General features: G+C 35.6%; 1 protein-coding gene across 1 annotated transcript in view; it reads right to left on the reverse strand.

Annotated features, from left to right (window-relative positions):
* The window catches only part of MYO15A (myosin XVA), a 1299796-nt gene that overhangs the window by 648417 nt on the left and 627985 nt on the right, over nucleotides 1–23394 (reverse strand). The window contains exons 37-41 of the mRNA XM_044070057.1: nucleotides 18275–18365; nucleotides 17970–18173; nucleotides 14649–14811; nucleotides 7294–7387; nucleotides 6115–6223 (exon numbers count right to left, since the gene is read on the reverse strand). Coding sequence (XP_043925992.1) covers nucleotides 6115–6223; nucleotides 7294–7387; nucleotides 14649–14811; nucleotides 17970–18173; nucleotides 18275–18365 — 661 coding nt within the window. The remainder of the gene's footprint in view (nucleotides 1–6114; nucleotides 6224–7293; nucleotides 7388–14648; nucleotides 14812–17969; nucleotides 18174–18274; nucleotides 18366–23394) is intronic.

The following is a 23394-nucleotide window of genomic DNA, read 5'->3' on the forward strand; positions in this document are numbered from 1 at the left end:
TCCTTCACTATCCTTTCATAAACACTGGATCCAGAAATGTTTATATTTCAGTAACTGTCATCGGATGCCCATATTTTTGTTATAACTGCAGTACTTGGTAATGCGCTATTCTTAAATCACTGACCACATATGTCAAAGTTTACCATCCAAACTCATAATTTTACTTCTTAGCATCTTCAGATCTTCTGTTTTCTTGCACTTTTGCTGTTAAATGTTATGATCTATAATTTTACTAATTTTGCTCCAACTGCACCACATAAATGGAAACTTAAATAGAAAAACACAAAAACCTATAAAATAAACAGTAGTGAAATAAAACCAGCTGAGACCTCGACAAAAACTTAACGCTTTCATTCTTTTAATCTGTTTTAGAACTTCTTCAGAAAATGAAAACACTCCCCTGTCACACTATCTAAATATCAAGAATAATGCAGTCACCACTAACGAAAAAGTGGTTAAGCCAACCTCTAAGGAAACGCTCTGTGCACAAATTCGCAAACAGCTTTTTATTTTAAACCAGAGTTAAAACAAGTTAGAACAACATGTACTGTGAAACACTACACAGCGTTTTTCGTCCCACTGAATAGTAGAACTTCATCAGACAGCAACCAATCTCATTACAACCTGGTTTTAATAGCCTTCTAAGTAATTAATTAATTGTCATCAATTAAGTCCTTGTTCACATTCACAAAGTAGGGTTTCTTAACCAAATCCTATATTAGGCATTTTGTTAATAGTTGTAATAAGCAATTCATAAAATGTTTGTGTATTTATTTATACTTTTCTAAAAATACGACTGTATAAAACCTGTTCCATCATGAATTAAAACTAACAATACTAGAATAACAATAATAAATGTTTACTGACCACTTAATGTAATATGTGCTATACTTAATATAATGTAAAATTTAAAAACATGTAAATAAATCTATCCACTGTTTAAAAATGTTTGTTACAGATTGTTTATCTTACCAGGATCCAATGTTAAATGAATATTAATTTTAAATTTTAATTTTAAACCCTAAACAGCTTAAAAAGTGTATATTAGAGCAATCTTCCTTGCATGTCCTACAGAAAATTAAATTTACCCATGTTATAAAGGTGTTTTATTAATATTATTATTATTCTTACCTCAAAAGGTTCTTTAATTTTATCTAAATATAATACAGTGTCAATCACATGGTGCCAATTAACCAAAAAAACAGTCTAATCAAAAATGTAAAAATCCAAATCAATGTAAAATAAAAATAAAAAAAAAAAACAAACATTTTTACTGACTTTTTATATTACACTCCTACATATGTTACTCAGCTCAGTCTTCCTTACAATGAGGGTTTTTTATCACTTTTCACTGAATAACCCTCCTGCCCCCAGATCAAACCATCAGAGCTTCCTGTCTGGATTCCAGATGCTGATGTAGCAGAAGGTGTAGGTCTTAAGCAGTGACACCATCCAGACCCCTTGTGGAGATAAAGGCATTATCACCCACAGGCTGATCCTCCAAAACCACATCTACTACCAGATGTGCTGAAACGCAGAATGGGACACAGGATACTGGTCTATTAGGAGCCAGAAAGGGTTCCCTTGCCCTTATCCTGTCTTATGAAAATACAGTCAGTACTAATGCAGATCTGGTCTGTTCAACCAGTGGACACAGGAACATTTTGTATGATGCAGTTTATGTATATTAACAAAGGGCATTTTGATGATAGTTAACACAGAATGTTTTGATGATAACAAGGCAAAATAGTCACAATAAAGAACTGTCAGACTGTGACAATGAGCACATTTATAAAGCCAGTCTATTCTTTCACAGCATGCTTTGGTCAGGTGCATAGATACATAGATGTGTGATTTTACTGAAAGATATGACATTCTGATTGGTGGAGAAGTGGAAACCATCCAAGGACCAATAAAGGAATTTTGTCATCAGACATAATATATTGACTGTTTTATACACTTTTTTGTTGCTGTTTACTCAATATTGTGTGACTGTCTCCTGTGTAGTGGCTTAAGCAGCCCATAAAGATGCATGTACGTATATAAACATGTTTTCTCTTAATGAACAAATATCTTTATTGTTATTCCAGCTGTGGCACAACATACTTACAGCATCACCTGTAGCAAAGGTTCTAGCCTTGATAACCATTTTCTTAAACTTATTTTGTTAAGCTAACAGAACAGCTGGAGTATTCATATAATAGTGAGTGAAGTAGAGCATCAGTAATGATTGATACAACAGTACAAAAATATAGACCAGCACTTGCTGAATACAGACCTGATTTTTTTACTTTCAGTCATCGTGTGCAGTTTGTTTATACATATATGATTCTTTAAAAGTACTTTGACTGAAAAGAAATAAATGTTGAAAGGACCCCAGTCGCAACTAAACAGCTTCAAGAATTTATTAAAATATAAAATGCCAGTAAAATACTTGGTGACTGGAGTCCTTTCAACATTTATTTCTTTAAAAACACTGTTTAGAATAAACTTCCAGTGTTTAAAAACAACAGCACAAACAATGAATACCAATTTGAGACATATACAACAAGCATTGTTAATATATCAGTTAAAGTTTAATTCAGCACATTAGATCCACTGATATGGAAGGTTGTGCTGTACAATGGTAACGTTGTACCTCCTACACTCAGCTCATCACATTCTCCCTTACCTCACACCACTCCTGGTGGACCCAAATCTAGGCTATACTCCTACACCTTGTGGTGGCACCATGTCAGTGGCTGCTGTAAGATCACAGCCCTCCTGCACTCCCAAGCTGAAGACAAAACAGCATGCAGACCAGGTTGAGATGGGTTAGAAGGAATGTGGTATTGGACTACCTCTGATATATTGTTGCAAATGGTATTAAAATCTGGTACGTGACCATGCTCAGGTCAGAGACAGGCTTGGTGGGGGAGGGATATGGGAGAGTGGAGGATGTATTGCTAGGGTTTGGATCTCTGATACTTCATTCCTCTGTTTTAGAATTCTCCTTCTGGTACCCCTGATCTCCCCATGTCTTTTGATCCCTGTTCCCAGTAAGCAATTAATTCCCCTACTTCTTGGTGTTATAGGGAAGAGACAGGGGGAATCAGGGCAGGGGCCAACATTCTGCAGGAAATCAGTAAATATGTTTCTTGTTGTGCCTCCCAGATGTTGGGCAGCAGACGTGGTCCAGTTCCTTCTAAGCTAGGCTCACATGATGGTGCACACTTCCTTGTACCCCCGGTTAGAGAATGATGCTTTCCTTGGTAGACTCATGCTGTCAAGTCCTTCCTTCTTTCATGCAGTATATGTCTGCAGTGTTACACACAGGTATTGCCCCTGTATTAGGAAGCATACCAGTCTCTCCACATGATATACATAAACCAGCACTGAATGCTGACTCCCACCCCTTCCCAGTTGGCTCCACCAGTGCTCAGACCATTAAGTGACCATGGGTTGTCTGGGATGGGGTCAATGGTCTAGCCCTCTATGTCAAGGAGCAGGCTTTTCATGACCATATTTCTGACATAAGTAAAAACTGATGCATTACTAATGCTTCTTGTAATGGATTTCCATATGTTTCTACATTATGCATAATAATTCACCATATGGGCTGTGTAAGTGGCAATACACTTCTTTTGCCTTGAACAATATGTTTCATATCTGCCTTCCATTTGTACATAGTATGTATGGTGATGACAGAAATCCTTGTCTTTGCACCTGAAACCAAAGAATCCATGAATGGAATTGTCAGGGGGAGTCACATGATCTTTGACTCTGTGCTTCATGCTACGTTTGTTATTTAATGTGATGTTTGTGGCAAACATCAGTTGATATTGTAGCGGGACATATGGCACAACCCCCAGTGTAATAAATGCTTGACAGTGCATGATGTATGCATCAGAAGCCCTCTATATTGGGTGGGAGGAAATGACAGAAACTGTGGGTTGGACATAATAAAGCCTTTTCATAATATGATTTCCCAGAGATTTTGCCCTTAACACTAAAGGGAATGAATGTGATTTATGAGCTGTAGACAGGTTCCCAGATACCTAACGTGAGCAGGATGTATATGGTATTACCTACTGATATTCATTTTGATTGTATAAAATTCTGTTTTGTGAACACAGATCCTGAAATATTTCAAGCCTAACAGGGGTATTCCTTTCTCAAAAGGTGACTCTTTCTCCTGTAATGAGTAGTAGAAGATAATTTACATGGTCATTCCTTGGAGGTATAAGAAAGCTGTTTTAAGTTGTATTAGACATCTGTAATTCAAACACTGACTATGTGGCTATTGCAGAGATGGTTTCAGCTGCTCTTCTACTTTCTGCAAATCATCTCCATTGGCATAACTGGGGATTGCTTACAACATGTCTGCAGCAGGCATCCAGGACGCCAGTTATGGTGTACTGTTTTAGACTCAGCTCCGGGTATAAGAACAGTGTATTGTATAAGATTAGGGTTTATTCTTTTTTTCCTTCCTCTCATGTCATTTTTAAAATGTAATGGTTTAATGCTGAAATATTTGAGCTGAACAACTACATGAAAGCTAGTGCACAGAGAAAGTTGCTGAGTGTCCCAGCATTCAAGCCAAACTTCAATGTGAAATGCAATGAAATCTGCAAACTTGGTCCTTTCCAATCTCTAAATGATCTTTGACTATACAATTCCATACTGGCTGGTAGAAAAAAGAAACAAACAAAAAAAAAAGGTGAGGAAGAGATATGCTCCTGATTCAAGAAGGATTTAGCAGGACTGCCTGAAGGTATCAGAAATTGGTACCTCTCTTTTTGTAACTGCAAGGCATAGTTTTGGGTTAGTTGGTCTGTCTCGATCAGCTATCAACCCCAGGAATCTTGGCACTGGGCTAATAGTACTACTGATTCCATCTGGTATTTGCACATAAGGCTTTTTTTCACTAGAAATGGATTATTAGAGTACAACCATTTCTTGACATTCTTACTTAAGCCTGCTTACTAGTACAAAAGTTTTTAAACCTGCCAAGGTATCAGAAGTGGATTGTTGTAACTGTGCCATAGAATTCACTGAAAAGGATTTCTGCGCCACGTATTTCTTTGCATTTTGCATATTTTTGTGTTACTGCATTGTTCTGCACTGCGTTATTTGTGATATTTGGGCATAGAACAGAAAACAGCATAATCTAAGGGATGAGAGCATGTGCTCAAAATACTCAGCCTAAGTATACACTGGATACCATGGTAGAGAAACTTAGTTATGTAAATTGTGATATCCAATTTTGTTATGCATATTTTTTCACAGATGGGGAATCTGGGAATAGTAAGAAAATGACAAAAGCCCTGTTCATTTTGACTCTTGGAGTTGTGATTAAGAAGGCAGCGTACTCACATAAGCACAGTAAGCACTGATGTTCAAATCCCTTCAGTTATTAACTGTGCAGATGAGTGTGCAGATGATCCTGAATTTATTTCAGTTCAACAACCTTCAACTTCTCCAAGAGTAAAGTTCCATATGTGTATATATATATATATATATATATATATATATATATATATATATATATATATATGTGTGAGTGTGTGTGTGTGTGTGTGTGTCTGTTGTATTTATTTGCTTGTTTATTTACATTTGTTTAACAGGGTGGTGCACTGATCAATACTGACCATTTTCTGTCTCAGTCCAGGTGAAATTCAAAACATTTCACAAACAAAGAAAGGCAAACATATATGCCATAATGGAGTAGTTTGGATTAGTTCCATAGAAAAACTGTGTATATACATTCTGGTAAATAAGCAAAGGGTATTGCACTGTATATACGTTAGTTTCTGAAATTAGTCTGCCATCAATAATTCTTTGAGAGAGAAGAGAAGTGGAAAGGATATATGGATAGTGTGTTAGGTAATATGTCCTGTGTTGAAGCAGGAGCATTTAATATCTATAGATCTATATATCTATATCTATATATCTTTATCTACATTTATATCTATATATAAAATAACCAAAATAATGTGCTTGTATCATTTCTGTCTATAAAATCTTCTGAACACATCTAAAACCAACCAGTTCAGACATACTTTTCCCCCTTTAATTCATTAAGTTATGCAATGTTTCAGTAGGTATCCAGAGTTAGTACTTCTCTCATCTTACCTGGTGGTGCTGCAGGTGGCCTGGCGGATCCAGCAGGCACTGGTGGTGAAGGTTTCTTGACTTTGGTACTGCTAACTGGCTTTACCATGGCAACAGTCTCCTTTGGTGGCTGTAACAATGTCATGTAGTTAATCACTGTAAGCTTGTGCAAAGTGTTACCTTCTGGAAATCTTGATATCCTAATTATGTTGATTATGTGTCCATATGAGCTCTGAAATCATTACCCAAAAAGACTGTTTAGTGGTGATACAGGATAATTTCAGATAGAATGATTCCTGGGCTACATTTTGGTTTCTGTGCAACTTAGAGTCTACAGTGAATGAAGCTTCTCATCTAACTATAAAGGGTAACATGTTATCTTGGGGAAGATAACACAGATTTTGAGGAGCCAGCAGATCAGTCAGTGTCACTGCCTCCAACTGTACATATGATAAACTATTAGTTAAACCTTTAGCCCTGGTAAAGTGCAAATTATGACAGAATGTCGTTAACAGATTGATACCACACCAATATATAATCTGTTGGGAATGTGTGCTTGTGAAGAATGTTGTTTGTCCAATTGACAACAGCACAACAGCCTTATAGCTGAAAGCCACTTTCAGTGAACATACAATGTTGCTCCTTTCTCTTTTCTCTGCTGTTGTGTGACTGTGTAGTTTGTATATAAAAGAGGGAGGTGAGGAGTCTACCCCCACAAGGGGTGTGGTGCAGGTGGACTTGCCACCCTGTAAAAAAAGATTAAAATCATGATCTATGATACTGGCTTTCAGCAATGTTTTTTTTTTCTTTTTTGCTACTTTGAAGAAAAAAAAAGTGCCAAATAATTATGAGTCCAATCTGCTACCTAATTTCAAAGATATTTGCATATACAGGTAAACAAGGATGACTCAAGATTGATTGCAAACAATTTTCTACTTTCTTGTTCCCAGAGGTATTACTAAAATCTAGGGTATTCACTAAAATTCTTTAATGTGTTACTTTATTAAACATACGTATAGCAATGTAATTAAAAAAATAATATATGTATTATTACTTTTTAGTTAGCATATTTTATTTATAATATAAATAACAATAATATATATTCTAAATAATATATGTAGAATTAATTCATATTAACTTAATACAACCAATAATCTGTCCTTACAATAAATAAATATATCTACAGTGTAATACTTTTACCTGAGGAGGTGGTGCAGGCATTTGTCCCTTTAAGATCATCATGGCCTGTTCATGGGGGTCTTGCTTTTTCATAAACACCTTCCCACCTTCTCTCCTAAGTATTTTTGAAATTGATATTATTATAACAGTGAGTACATAGAAGACATTATCGCATACATAAGTACTGAACAAGTTAAAAGTCAGACCTCTTTGTCCTGAAACAATATGTAACTTGCATTAGGAAGGACTGTAATAGCATTTAAAGAACACTTTGACAAGAACAAGTAAGATTTTCAGATTACTCGTAACCCAAGCTCGAAAGCAAAGCCTAAAAAAGCACAAAACCAAATCAACCTGCTCCGAGAACAATAAAGGCAGTTTCCCCCTCCTGCTTTATTATTTACAGCTACCCCACTGCCCCTGTCCATCACCAGGTGTACCAGCATCTCCTGCTGCCCCCAGACTGTCTCTGCTCTAAGGATGGAGCTGGAGTGGAACCTAAGGACATCTTGGTGGTTATGCCATTGACTGCATCCACCAGGACAGCTTTTCATGAGTTACCTCTTGGCATCCTCCCTCCCTTCAGTGCATTTATCTGTTATATCCAAAGGCTATTAACTTCTATGGACCGCACCTCTGTTTAATAACTGCTAGATGAACACCCTCTGCCCCCAGGGTAGGTATGTCAATCCTTTCTCCAGTACCTTAGAAACCCGATCAGCTAATTGAATCCAGGTCACCTGGGTCATTGTCAGGGCTTTATCCCTCTATGCCATAGTGATGGCCATGCTTGTGAGGATTTTAAGAAAGAGTGATATGAGTCAGTACAGCGGAAGTTAGCTCACAGTAACCCACAGGACTGAGGAAGGAAAATGACAAGTAACTGAAATCGCCAATGCCGTGAAACGTTAACAGTGGTACATTGGTTGGGTTCCTTGGATTGTGCTACCCAACAAGGAAGTGCTGGAAAAGCACCAGGGATGGACATCTTCAACTGTATTGCAGTATTTTAAAAATATTTCTGGAAGTGAGGTGGGCAGCATGAAAATAAAGAGGGTATTAGGGGAGTACACGTGTCTGCTTATGATAAAATAGTTACAAAGCCAAAGAGAATCTGATATTACTAATTTATAGCAGGGATGAACCCAGCAGCAGTTTCCATGTGTGGTTTCATGTATCACTTTAATCTCTTGCAGAGAAGATAATTTGTTAGCTTTTAACATTATTAACTTTAACATTTTGGATTCTGTAAAGGTGAGCCAAGGAATGTGTCTGAGGACTGCATGATCACCGAGTTCATGTCTTTGGTGTGGAAGTTGTTGGAATTCAGCATCAAAAACCTGCTTCTGAAATGGCACTTGTGTTCAGCTTATTCCACTATTGTCATTCCATCCATTTACATCTTTGGCTTCCTGCCTGATCTCTTTTTCAGTCTCTATTTATAGAGGCAGCCTGTCCTTGTCTTTTTGTCATTTCTTACATTTGTGGAAAATCAGCCTTTTTACGCTTAATTTTCTGGCTATATCACTTAATAACTATAAAGACATTATTTATTTAACACATGATATCTTAGTATAGATACTTTCAGATGGGACCTTGCAGATCTCCACCAACATTAAGTCAAACTGACAAAGTACACTCAAAATACAGAGTGTTACACCATATCACTGAAGCTGCAATCATGTAATGCAGTACATTTGCCTTTGTATGGCTTGACTACGCTACCATACTCAAAGAGAACATTGGTGTGAGATGAACTGTGGACTTAAGATATTCCCTTTTCTTGATGTTCTCAGTTTTATTCCATTTGCATGCACCATTTTCAGAAATGTCTCTCTGTACCGATAAATATCTGTATTCCTGGCTGAAATATCTGCAAGAATGTATGTGCCAAGGTTAAAGTCACTTTGCAGTAGTGTATCCCATTGAACTGATACTAAATGGCTCCGTCAGACTACAGTCTTGCTTACTTTTGTCCCTATGATCGAACGTTATATGTAATCTGAAACAGAGCAGTATTGCAATCTACCTTCAGAGTGATTCATGGACTGTTTATTTTAATTATTCTATCACCTTTCCTCACAGAAAATATCATGTAATATTTTACCTTCATGGTTTACCTAAACAGATCACAACTATTGCTGCATCCCAGTCATGGTATGTATTATATAATATGCTCAATTTATGAAGCATAGTTTCGCCGCATTTTTTGGATGTTGGGCCCCATTCATTTTTCAGTGTTCCTTCATTATTATTTGCTTTTGCTTGGAGTTAGTTTCTCTTTTTTTCAGGAGAGGAGGGAGGACTATATTTTTATGAGCTTGGGCAACTTTTTGTATTATCAATTTTTTTTTTTGCATCACATTTACATCATCTCAATTATTTTTGACACAACTGATGACATTTCAGTCTCTTCAGTCTTTCTTCGTGATCTTGTCTGGATTATTCCATATTTCCATACTTCCATGAGCAGCATATCAGTATATATTATATGGATGACTTACTTTATCTTTTTTGGACCTTATATATTTTTTTGAAATTTTGTTTTTATAAGCCTTTTTATGTTTATATTCTATGTATGTCATATATGAATGATATATATATATGTAAGTGGCCATGTTTTTTTTTGCGCTTTTTTATGATTTGGTATGCTTTACCATTATCAATTTTTAGTCAGTTAACATTACTGCAGATTGTCATTACAGGTGATCGCTTTTCTTCACTGAAAGCATATCTTGTTTTATATTTTACACATGTTTACCAACATTCAGCTTTTTGCTGACACATTTTGTACAACACACCTAGACGCTTGCAGTCACTTTAATAACAATATACATGATAACAATGTGTTGCACTGGTTTTACTTATTTAGTGTTGAGTCACATTTATTGAGTATTTTGACTAGCTGTTTTGGTTCGAATCTCTTTGTTTTTTGTTTTTCTTTCTTTTTGAGACTTTGTTTTGTTCTTTTTTGGAATTGAGGATATTTGGTTTCTTTTGGGATTTGGGTGTTTTGTCTTTTGTGGGTGTTCCTTTGTTAATGATTTTTATGTCTCATCTTTTTAGAATATCTTATATCACAACATCTTTTGTTTATTATATATATCTTAATTTTTTTTAAATAACAATGTTTGTTTAATAATTACGATTAAATTACAATGTTTATATGATTTATGTTATTTGACCAGTTTGCACCTTCTATTTTTTGATTTTGATTCACTTTCCAGTTTGACTTTTCTTAGTATTTTGATGGGTATTATTTGATTTTTTGCTCATATGGTTCTTTTGATTGCTTGAATAAATTGGTTATATTCTCTCTTTATATATTATCTAGGTGATCTATTATGTTATTCTAGTATGGTCTCTTTCTTTTTGGATAGGTGTTATCTGTTGTAATTTACCATTATATGGTTTTAATTCATTCCTCTTGAAGCAAATTCGATTTATGAATTTCCTCTGATTTTTCCATTTGTCTTACTTGGCAATTGAATTATACAATTAGGGAAATTCTTTATTTTGTTTTGAGCTATCATTTATAGTAGTCTTTTTATCTATATAGCTATTTCTCTCTTTTATATTTAATCTATGTGGTGTTTTGTACTATTATCATCCTGTCTGTTAATGTTCTAGGACTATGTGTTTCTTGCTTTTTACTTCAGAATTTTCTTCTTGTGTTTGAATTAAAAAAAATTTTTGGACTTGATCTATCATGGATGGCTATAATCAGACTGTGAGGACCTTGGAATTTTGGGATCTAATTCTTTGTTTGACAATAATTGTAAAGCCAACTGGTCTAAAGACACATTAACATTTGGCAGAAACCAAATCCAATTAATGGTATGGACAAATTATTAAAACATTTGAGCTTAAGACATTAAACCTCTTTAGATTTTAAATCCATTGAAAAGCCTAACCATTTGGTTCGACAGCAACAATTAATGGTTGAAGAATCCAATGAAGGGGAATGGTGTTTTGTATGAGCCCTAATAAAATTGACAGCATTCCTTTGTGAGCTAAAAATCTCAAAAAAGTTGAACGGGTCGAACCTAAAGAGGTGAATGTAGTCTTGGTGTAGATAATGAAAAAAACAGTAACAGAGACCACCTTTTTTTTTAAAATAAAACCAAAAGTAACCAAAAGAGTTAAATAATTCTGTCAGTACTAAAAAAAAAAGAAAAGGAAAAAAAAAATAAACAGACTAAAATCTAAGCGAATGGGATCTTCATTCAGAGTACAACCAAATGTATCAAATTTAAACCCACAATCTATACATGTATCGTAAAGAAAGATCCCAAAAGAACTTTGAAACTTCAAAACTGAAAACAGAAATCATACAGGGGGTCTTTAACACAAAGCAAAAAAGTCCCTAGGAACAACACCGTTCAAATTGGGTCTCTGGAAATAGAAAAATCAAAAAGTTTCCAGGGTTAAATTTACAAGAGAAATGCAGGGAAACACAAAGCAAATAAAAAGTATCCAGGGTCTGCTCAATTTGTACCATAAAAGTTTTAACAGTTAGATCAAACCAAAATGTCTTAAATTTATCAGACCATGTTTTAACAGATTTGTCTAAGAAGGTTCTTTAACACAAAATAGTTTTTCTGTTCTATTTATTTTTTTTCAATCATAATTTTTTTTGCCTCCGAAGAACATTTTTTTTTAATAAATTTGTTATTATTTTTTTCTTTTCATTAATTTGATTTTTGTTTCTTTTCTAATAAAATTATTTAATATCATATTTTTTTGTTATTATGTGCTATATAAATTTTTACAGATTAATATCCAAGAAAAACATTCTTCATTTGACATTTTAGGAGACAAGAATGATTTTGTAATTATTTACTATGACCAAAACTAAATATAACAATTCTCTGGAAAATTATATTATGCAAGATTTTATTATGATTTCCACCATGAAAAGAAAGTTGAAAAGAAATTGAGTGACTTTGTTGGATTGTAGCCAGCTGAAATATTCAGCTCAGATTGATTGATGAAGTTAAGAGACAAAGAAATATTATGAAATTGAATATATTTAGGGGTTTTTAACTCAACTGAAAGATCCCATTCACCACCCAAATTTTTCTATAAAGATCTTTTAGTCATTGAGTTAATGTAACAAAGCCAGGTTTTCCTTATATCTCAAATCTGTTGAACCATGAAACTTTTGATCCTTCACTACGTTCTACAAAGATCCTAATATTGTCCCAGGTAGGCCAACTTGAACCAGGAAGGTATTAATTTTTTCACAAACTTGATCTTATTTTCTTTTACTAACAAATTCATTTTTTGTGATTATTGATATGTCTCAAGCTTGGAATATTTTTGGTTTATTGGTTAATGAATATAATTAATTTTTGCTTGATATTAACACTCTTTACCTGATCTATGAATATACAAAATTGATACTTGTTTTTTCTCTGTATTAGGATGGGCTATAGTTAATTTTAGCCCCCATTATCATCATTATTTAATTATTATGTAATAAAATTCATATTTATAATGAAACATGTCTTTTTTATAATAAATAATGTTTCATTTGAGAGACTTTGATAGATGACATTGCAACATGTTATAGGATCAATGGTCACATGTTTTGATAGTGCTTATGTTTAAAACAATTGAAAATGATTAAAACTTAACAACATGTTTGAAAAGTTTCAATTGGATTACAGGGGTACCACCTTTATTACTGATTTACTTTTGTCACAAGATCAACAAGGAGAGAAAACATTTTGTTTTAGTATAGAAACATACATGCAAATTTTTCTTCATCAAATACATCTTCAAAAAATTTACAATACAACATATTAAAAATAATATAAAACTCTTGGATGTTTTAGTCACAATAATTACGGATGAAAAGTTTTAATAGATTAAAGTTATAGTTACAAAATTACTGTATGCATCATGCCAGCAGTGCAAAGGGCAACTATGAGCATCCAGAGTTAAATGCCAAAACAACAGAATAATCAGGTTGTATCAGAATAAAGGTCTACCTCATGGGCTATGGTAGGAATTCAAATAACCAACACCAGAGTACCAATAATGGCAGGATTACATCTTGCAAATATAGACCCAAATAAGGCAAGGTATTCATAATAATATTATCTTTGGTATAGGTCCTTGCGAAATAGCTTGTAATGTTTTCACTTAAAACAACATAAAAATGAGCCAATGCCCTTCAATCATCATAAACATATTCCATTACAGCATACAGCAAAGTTACAGTTCAAAATACACATTTTGATTAGGCTCAAATTTTCAAACTAAGCAATTCTTTTAAATGGAAACTCTGGAAGTGATTATGACATTAAACTTCAATATATTGTAGTACAATCCCATAAAATTACACTGATTCCAGCAATTGGCATTTTAGGCTGGACATACACCAGGTTTTTGCCATTTAGGCTCTCCCATGTGGGACAATAAACAAAATAAAATTTTCTGAATATACAATGCTAAAGTTTAAACATCAGGTTTTTCCAATTGCAATATCTTTCTTAATTTACCCATATGATTACTTATGCTAATATGTAAATAAAACCATTACACATGAATCTATTACATTAGAACTAACAATTTAGATTATATCTATGGGTAGAAATCTTCTAAAAATATTTAAAACATCAGGTTTATGTTTGGAATCACAAAATGAAGTCTTTTATTTCATTGTGCAGTGTTTGATTCATAAATTTATTAAAGAGGAAGTTAATTCTTTTTACAATCAAAGAAACCGTAATGGTGCATTTAAATCTGTCTTTATTGCATTATTTTGTAAATATTATGTTTTCAGTGGATTTAATCACCTGGCTGCCTGGATGCATTTTGTTTGTAACCTTGTCAGATTTGCGGCAGTTGTTTCCTGTTTGTGTATTTCTTTTTTTTGTTACATGTATTATATAATGTCTCAGCAATAGCTACTTACTTCAGGGCTTTGAATGATCTGCACATCAGGTTAGTTTATGTTGTTTGTGTTTTACTTTTATTCATATTGTAACACACTCCCACTGTTTTGCATTCGTTGTTTATACATCCAGTTCTTCATTTTAGGTCTCATCTTCTGTAATCTCATCTGTAGATTTAATTTAATTTGCTGATGCCCTAAACATGTACTTTGACCTTTGTGGAGAGGTGAAATGCAGTTTAGCATCCATCAATTATCATTTTCAGTGCTGGTCACCTATGACAGTGTGTCACCCAGGAAATGGAATACTGCTGCGGTTACGTCACCATCTACATTTACATACATCTGGACTATTATATCCTCCTTATAAAACATCCAGTTACATTTCATTACAGAATTATCCTGGGCTGATGCACTGCTGATCACATGGATGCTATGTCTTACCCGAGGACAGTATGGGGCTATCTCTTACCTGACTGGCTCCATGCCTTTTACAATGATTGGCTGCTGATACTGTTTGATGATGTCCTTAATGTTATGGGTCGGCTCTGGAAAGTGCTCCGAGTTCAGAGTGGTGTGGCGAATGACATCTTCCCGTGAAGCTGGTGGTTTTGAAGGCACAGCTGGAGCTGGAGCTTTAACAGTGAGCAAAAAAGACATTTAAATAGTTTGTATTTTACTTCCACATATTGTGTATGTTAAGAAATACACCTGTATCAGTTTTCTGGTGCACAGATTTCTCCCATATGATGCTGTTAAAGATTATATCACTTACCGTATTAGGAATACTTCTACAAGACAGCCATCATTTCATTATAGTTTTCAGTCACCATGATGAGGGTGAGAGTGAACAACATGAGATTTTATACATCACCCTTCTCCACATCTCAGGAGTGTGCACACCCTAATGAATCCCTCTAAGGAATGTTCCCCAGAAGGGCACTTCCCAATAATGTATCTCCTTGGAAAATGTATCTCTGTACTTTTGTGCCTGTTATTACTTTATTAGCACATTAACTGTATAACAAGTAAACCAGCTTTTATTTTATTGCATGTTTGTAAATTGCAGTTAAGTAATTTACCTATCTGTCTGTCTATTGTCTGGGCGTTGTCAGCGACTGTATTTATGTACTTTATTACTTTCTTGTTTTCAGGATTTATTTTATACTGTGCATTGAAACCTGTACACTAACAATATTGTTTGTTCACATCTGTTTGGCTTGTGACGTACTTATAAAGTGATATAAACTAACAATGGTCACTTGAGAGGATGCTGAATACGTTTCCACTGTATTTCATTTGAAGCAGTAACATGGTGTAGGTCACTTATAATATCATAATGCTTTTATTACTTTCAACATGTGGTAAATCAAAGTATTGTGTATGAGCATTCAGAACTGCAAGTTTTGAGGTGTAAAAATGTTTCAGATAAGATCAGCGCAGTGGCCCACTAGTTAAGATCTTTGCCTCATAACGCTAGGGTTCAGTCCTGAGCTATGGTCACTGTGTGAAGTTTGCATGTTTTTACTCTGTGTCTATGTGGATTTTCTCTAGGTACCCTGATTTGATCCCACCTCCTAAAAGCATGGTGTTTGATTGGCTACACTAAACTGCCCATGTATAATGCATTTGCTTTTGCCCTTGTGCTCTGGGTCATCATTGAAAAAGGTTTGAGGGAAGTTTATTTACCAGGTTAAACATTTTGGGTTCTAAAATTGTAGTGCACAGAGACTGCAAAGTAAATGCATACCTAGTTTTACAACTATTTCACATTCCATGACAATCAACACACATTTTCATTTCACAGGTAAAAGGGTTCATGTAATAGTGAGGAAGCTCTCACTACAACCCAGACAACCGAGACTGTTGAAGAGTAATGTCACTTGTGCAAGCGAGTAACGCACCTTTACCACATCGACAGCATGTTTGGTAGTCTGTCTAAAGTGATGTGAATGTGGAATAATAGGACATAACAGAAAAATCTTGTAATGGCTACATGAATGAAAGCTGCTCTGTGATCAACTCTTTCTTTAGAGGAATGAAAAGGCATGACCATAGTGATGAACTAAACGGCTGCCAGGCACAGATGGGGGGGGGGGGGGGGGCAAATATAATTTTCATGGGCCGGGCCAGCATCTGCTGGGAATTCCAGACTCTACCACTCATGTAGAACTTACTTTGACTTCAGCAGGCAATACCTTGTATGAACATACTTCACAGATTTAATATAATTCTTCACAAAATATCAAATAGGGAAAGACCACTTTGCCAAAAGAAAGATGGTCACACTTTCCTCAAACTAATTAAACAATTTTTGAAAGATTTTCATTTTTGGAAATGGACAATGGTTGACAGAGGGGAATGTGTGCCAGTAATAGACACACAATTACTCTTCTAACACACTGGGAACATTCTGTCTGCTGATGGACTGTTTGATATACAGATGTGGTTTGTCAAAGAAGGCCACATGAAAGAGTCTTAACCTGAAATGTCTGAGGGAAATCATATAAAAAAGCATTACAACTTTGTTAATTTTAAAAATGCATAAATAAAATATTTTAAGTCTGCTATATATGTTTCAATACCAGTATGAAAATGAGACCATCTGCTAAATTTACATTTTGTGCCTTTTGCTAGTATTTATCCAGTACTGGGGAGAACAGCCTTCAGATAATGTTATGGACTTGGAATTAATTTTAGGATGTGATAATAATTCCATAAATGCGACTTTTAAATTGGGTGTGTACACAAACCCTGGAGACTAGATAGACACTGTAATGTCTTTTTGTTTTCATAGTTCTTTTCTCCTGTCTTGGACCACTGACCTCAAACCTTCGTTTTCTTAGTTCTAGGCAATACACTGACTGTAATGCTGAAGACAGCATTGTTAGCTGAGAACATTACAACTCTGGAACATGTACATTTTAGTGCAACATAAATTATAACAAGCAAATAAAATTAGAAACTGCCTCTAATGTTTCCATTTGAAAATATAAAAAAAATACAAGGGTTAGGTTTTCTTTTCATTTTTAAAGCAGTCATACTCACAGTATATGGTCCTTGCTGCAATATTTGTTGGGCACTCACTTCATGCAGTGCTGATTTGGAAAGGAAACGCAGAGGAAACTATATGGAAGTGAAACTGCTGAAGAGGCACCAAACAAGGAAGTAATAACATACAGCAATGTAATTCAGTCTGCATTCAGTTTGTTGATGGCAAAGGAGAGAGGAGGCCAATACGTCAAGACAAATCAACCCTTACTCAAATTAATGTATGCAGGCTGAATGCCAGAGCCTTCCAACATATATGAGAAATTATGACTCTTGGAAGCATATAACTTCATCCTCTTATCCTACAAACAATATTTTCATATGTGCATTGTGTGATAAAATTTCTTTATTTATCCATTCATCAGTTTTCAACATCCACTTCATCCATTCAGGGCTGTGGGTAGACATTGACTATCCCAGCAAGTTATGGGCAAAAGACATAGAACTAATTCCATACAGGATTCCAGCTCATTACAGTGTACAATTCAATTTCTCATGCAGAAAAATATTTTTATATAGTTATGATTTTCTCCTATGTGTAAGTGCATTATTCATCAAGATACTTTTGCTATGTTTACATGTGCTAGCATCCTCACTACACTATTCCTCTCAACAGTTAAAAGTGTTGCCTCTTCAGAAGTTAATTGTGTTAGAGATAGTTTAAAGAAACTATACTGTACGTAAATATGACAGTCACAGAATAGTGTGAGCTACAGATATAGACTTTAAAGCAGAGCCATACCTTCATCTTTATCAGAATTGTTTTGCTTTGCAACAGAATGAACGAGCCCTGGAAGAGTCCACCCCAGCTTGAAATAATGAGGACCAGGCAGTCGTAGTGTTAAAGCAGGCTGAGGTGCAGAGTTATGAGAGGGATAGAGCATTTCATCAGAGACATGCATCTTGGGAGGAGCTAACCGGCTGGCCAGCTCATTCACACGGGCATCTGCAAATCACGGCAAACCAAAGATCAAACCTGAAACTCACAGCACAAACAGAATTTTACATTAAGCCAGACAAGCAGGGACAATGATAGGCTTGACATACACAGCTTACTGCTCTTCTGGAAGGAAGACTTCACTTTTGGAGTAGTAGGTGACACATCAGACTTTGGTCCAGCTTCAGCAGCACTCTTACTCTAGAATATGTAAGAAGAAAAGTATATGTATATGTGTATTTTTTGTATACATTTTGACATACACACACACACACACACACACACACACACACACACACACACACACACACACACACACACACACACACACACACACACACACACGTCCAGATATTACAGATGTTAAAATGACAAATCAAATATATATGAAGGTAATTTTTTTCTTTATATTTCTGGTCCCCATGGCAGCTGACAACTTGCGCTGTCCCAGTGTGCCTCCTCTTCCTTTAATAAATGTCAGCTCAGCTCACCAGAAGGGCTGATGGGAGAACATCAGGTTAGTCTGATATTATCCTTGGTGCTGTTAAGGATTTATTTAAGTGTAAACAGAAGCAATGCAGATGCTGTATCTCTTACAGGAACCACACATCCATATGAAGAACATATCCAAAAACCCTAAGCTTTATTAACTCCACTTGTAAAGTGCTTCCATCCTCCAACAGAACTTCATCAGAACTAGTGCAAACCCCATTCTACACACTTATAGTCATGTGATTTAATCATGTGACTGGTAAAGTTACTCAGTTAAAGGGACCACTTCATAATAAACATTAAACTGAGTATAAATAAAAGTAGAAATGAGCATGAATAAAAAATAGAATAAACACACTGATAATAACATATGAACAAATATTGTTAAAAATGCAATTTAAAATTATATTCCAGTGAAAAAAGATTGTTATTATTTTATTATTATTTTTATTATTATTTTATTATTTTACATTTGTTGACCGGGCTAGTCCAACTGGATATATGTCCATTTTCAGTAGAGGCCCAGGGAGATAAGCTCCAAAATAAAAATATTTTATTATAAAATTCATTTGACAGTTACAAAGGATAACTTTTAGCACAGTGGTACAGTTCTTTTCAATATGACAAAGTACAAATTAAAAAAATATGACAAAAGAGTTAATTTCCTATTCCAATCTAGAGTAGGAAATATCATCTGGTTACCGCACTTCCTAAGTAATTTTTGGCTGATTATTTAGCTTGTATTTATCATTTCAGCAGAAGTAAATAACTTGGTCTAAGAAGAGAAAGTGGAAAGAATGAAAAAGTGTAACAAACAAGTAATGGTTAGTTGGGGTTGCAACTAGGACATAGCCGGTGTTTTCTGAGGTATATTTTAAGTTTTTGTCTGAAAACTGATAGGGAGGAAAGTGATGTAAGATCACTAGGAAGTAGATTCCAGTTTTTCCCAACTGTATTTGAGAAGAGAGAGTCCCCTGCCATGTTGTTGGATTTGGTTGTACAAACTAGTAGTTTATTAGAAGAGTGTAAGGTGTTCAGATTTTTGTAGGGACAGATCAGGGAAGATAGTATTGGAGTCTTATGAGGCTGGTAAAGGGTCTTGAGGGCAATTGTAAATTGGTTAAAAATTAGCTGATTCTGAAGGTCCAGCCAACCTAGCTGTGATAGATTCTGACAGTGATGGGTTCTGATGGGTTGTCCAGTGGCAAATCTGGCAATGTTATTGTAGGATTTAACTAGTTTCAGGAGATTATATTTAGACAGGTTAGTATAGATAGGAGAGGCATAAAGAAGTGTTGAGATTAGGTGGGAGTGGGCGATAGTAGATCTGGCTAGTGGAGTAAGGAATTGTTTAATCCTGTAGAGGGAGCCCATTTTTTTGTTGACAGTTTTTACTGTATTGTTTATATGAGTATCAAAGGAGAGGTGGTTGTCAATAGTTACTCCTAGGAGTTTGGTTGTTATATCAGGAGATATGAGTGCAATTGAGAAATTAATTTGGGTGGATTTACGGGTAGGGGTAAATAGTAAGAGCTTTGTTTTTTTAGGATTCAATAGAAGGCAACATTGTAGAAACCATGTTTCAACTATACTAAATACTAATTGAGTTTTTGATTGCAGTTCAGATGAGGAACTGGCTGAGCAAATTATTGTTGAGTCGTCTGCATATTGTATACAAGTGGCATGTGGAATAGCTAGGTATAGATCACTGATGAAGATTGAGAAAAGGAGAGGGCCTAGAATGGAGCCCTGAGGAACACCTAGAGTAACAGGCAGGTGGAAGGATAGGTGATTTTCCCAGAGAACTGCTTGCTGCCTATTGCTGAGGTAGGAATAGAACCATTTTATGGCCTGAGAATCAAGATAAAGAGATTTGAGAATATGTATTAGCAGTGAGTGGTTAACCATGTCAAAAGTTTTTGACAGATCAATAAAGAGAGCAGATGTAAGAATATTATTATTTCTGTTTTTGTTAATGGAGTTAGAGAAGGACAGGAGGGCGGTTGTGGTACTATGGAATGGCCTAAAGCCATGTTGGCAATCAGCAAGTAAGTTATTTTGAATTAGATGGTTTAGTAGTTGTTTCTGAATGCATTTTACCATTATTTTTGCCAAGGGGGATAGTAGAGCTATAGGATGATAGAATGTTCATTAGAGTTCCCTCCTTTGTGTATGGGGATAACGTGAGAGATTTTCCAGATTGATGGAATTGTTCCCTCATTTATGGTTCTGTTTATGATGATGGCTATTGGATAGGCAACAGCTCTAGCTGCTTTCTGCAGGTATTCTGCAGGTAGCTGGTCGGCTGATGGGGTGCAAGGTTTTAGTTTGTGGATGAGTTTACAGATGGAGTGTATTGGGATAGGTTGTATTTGAAATGTGGGGAGAGAGCTAGTAAAGGAGGTAGGAAGGGTAGAGCTGTTAGGGGAAAGTTGGTTTGCAAGAGATTGTATAGCTTCTGTAAAGAAGGTATTAAAGTCATTAGCAGCTTGCTTTGGGTTTTCCAGTTGACTACCTAGTGGGGTTGGTGTCCTAGTTTGGCCTGGGTGAAGCAGTCTATTGATGCTTGTCCAAAACCTTTGTGGGTTACTCTGGTGTTTTTGTTGCATTTTGTTGTAAAACTGTTTTTTATCTGAGAGAATAGCTTTTTTTGTTTCATTTCTCATTTGTCTAAAAGTTAGGTGATCTAAAGTACCTTTGGTAGTTCTCCACCTGGTCCAGGCTTTGTTTCTGAGTAGCATTTTTTTGTCTGGTGTCTTTAGAGAGCCAGGGGGCTGGTTTAGCCCTAATTCTTATAGTACGTTTTGGAGCATGCTGGTCTAGGATGGCTAAGAATTTTGTGCTAAAGTATTTAACAGACTCTTCTATTGAGAGGCTTTTTTAAGGAGGACCAATTGCATGCCTTAAGTTCATTTTGGAATAGTTCAGGGTTGAAGTCCTTATTGGACCTTATTGTCCTATATGTGGCTGTAAGGGGAATATTAGTCTTTTGTTTGATTAGGTAGGTTAACAAGGGGTCACTGATATTGTCTGGGAAAATTCCTACTGTATAAGTATGGTGGTGTTTATTTATGAGAATCCAATCTAAGATAGTTTCTTTTTTGTTTAGTTTATTAATTCTGGTTGGGGAGGAAATGATTTGTGAAAAGCCATGCAGGTTAATATGGGAAGTGCACTTCCAGTCGATATTGACATATCCTAGGATAATAGTTTCTTGTGGGAAGTATGGTGACAGGGAGCTAAGGATACCCTCGAATATACTGATATTATTACCAGGAGGTAGGTAGATACAGATGATGTATATGGATTTACTAGAATTTAGCTGAAGTTTGGAAGCAAGGATTTCCGCATTGATTTTTGGGGGCAGTGTATAGTCCAAGGAGGTAACTTGTAGGCTGTTTTTGAAAAGGATTGCTACTCCCGCACCCTTCCTATTGTTATGCAGTAAATATCAGTATGACTTTTTAAATACGGCCCCAAAAATAAGCAAGTATTCTTTCACTTTTCCCAGTACATGACATATTCATTTTGAAGTTAATATTTAAGCAAAGTTGTTTGAATCAGTCAAAGATTTGTATACAGTCTTGTGACAGTATCTAACTGATCACTGAGGATGAAGTATGGGCACGCCAGATAGTAAGGTCATTGATGTAGGGAAATAAGTTAATATTTTGAAAGAATAAGGCAGTGTCATTAGTGACAGCAAGAAAGAGTATTGAACTTAGAAATGATCCTTATGAATCAGCTGATAATACTAGCTGTGGGCTGGGTTGTGATTATTCCACAGACACCTATAAAGTCCTACAGTGAAAATAGTTAGTAATCTAGAGAACAACAGTATGGTTTAGTCTACAGATCGAGATTTATTTCAGCTGTCTTTCAGAAGGTAGTGAGTCAAATGACTTAGTGAGGTGTAGAGAGAATGCATCTGTTAACTATTACACTTCTACCTGTGGAAAGTCGTCTTCCATATACCAAGAGAGGATGGACACTTAGAGTCTAAAGGGACTCTGCACGAGGCCACAGTAGTTGAGGTGGCAGAAAAAAGCTGTGACTGCTGTAAGATGGCCAGTGCATGTCATTGCAATAAACTTTAGTCAGTGGTGGACATCATCTGCGAGGGGAAGACATCAAGTTGAAGATAGGTGTCTTCCATCACTGCTAGTGTGGGGACTCCAGATGATTGGTAAGTAGTGAGAAGACAAAAAGGCAGCAGCTGAGGCAAGTGTCAAAGCAAATGTGTGGATGCAACTGGAATTTGATGAAGTCATGGACACTGACTTTCATATTAACTCACAGAGAAAAAATAGTCTGGTAACTTGGTGAATGAGGAGTGAAATGTTACCCAAATTCTTCTCAGCAAAGTTGGATAAATATTTATGTCTACTAAAGACATTCCTGAGGAAATGTAAGGAACTTTTGTGGAACTTTTCAGTTAAATGTGATCTCCAGCAAGTTCAGAAATGGCTGAGATGAAGATCATCACCTTCAAATCAGAAGTCATGTCTCTTGGAAAATAATGGATTGCTGCCCGCAGGTGAGACAGGGGAGCAGGAACTTCAAGTGGAGAATTTTAAGTATCTTGGGGTCTTTTTCATGACAGAGAGTAGCAGGGATAGCAATACTAAGCAGTGAATGGGTGTAGTGAGAACAGCATTGTTGTACCAGACTATGGTGGTAAAGTGAGAACTTACTTGTAGGAAAAAACTCTCAGTTTACTGGCTAGTTTATGCTTGCA

The sequence above is a fragment of the Protopterus annectens genome, chromosome 1.part0 (assembly GCF_019279795.1).
Source record: "Protopterus annectens isolate FY-2018-M chromosome 1.part0, PAN1.0, whole genome shotgun sequence".
Taxonomy (NCBI): domain Eukaryota; kingdom Metazoa; phylum Chordata; order Ceratodontiformes; family Protopteridae; genus Protopterus; species Protopterus annectens.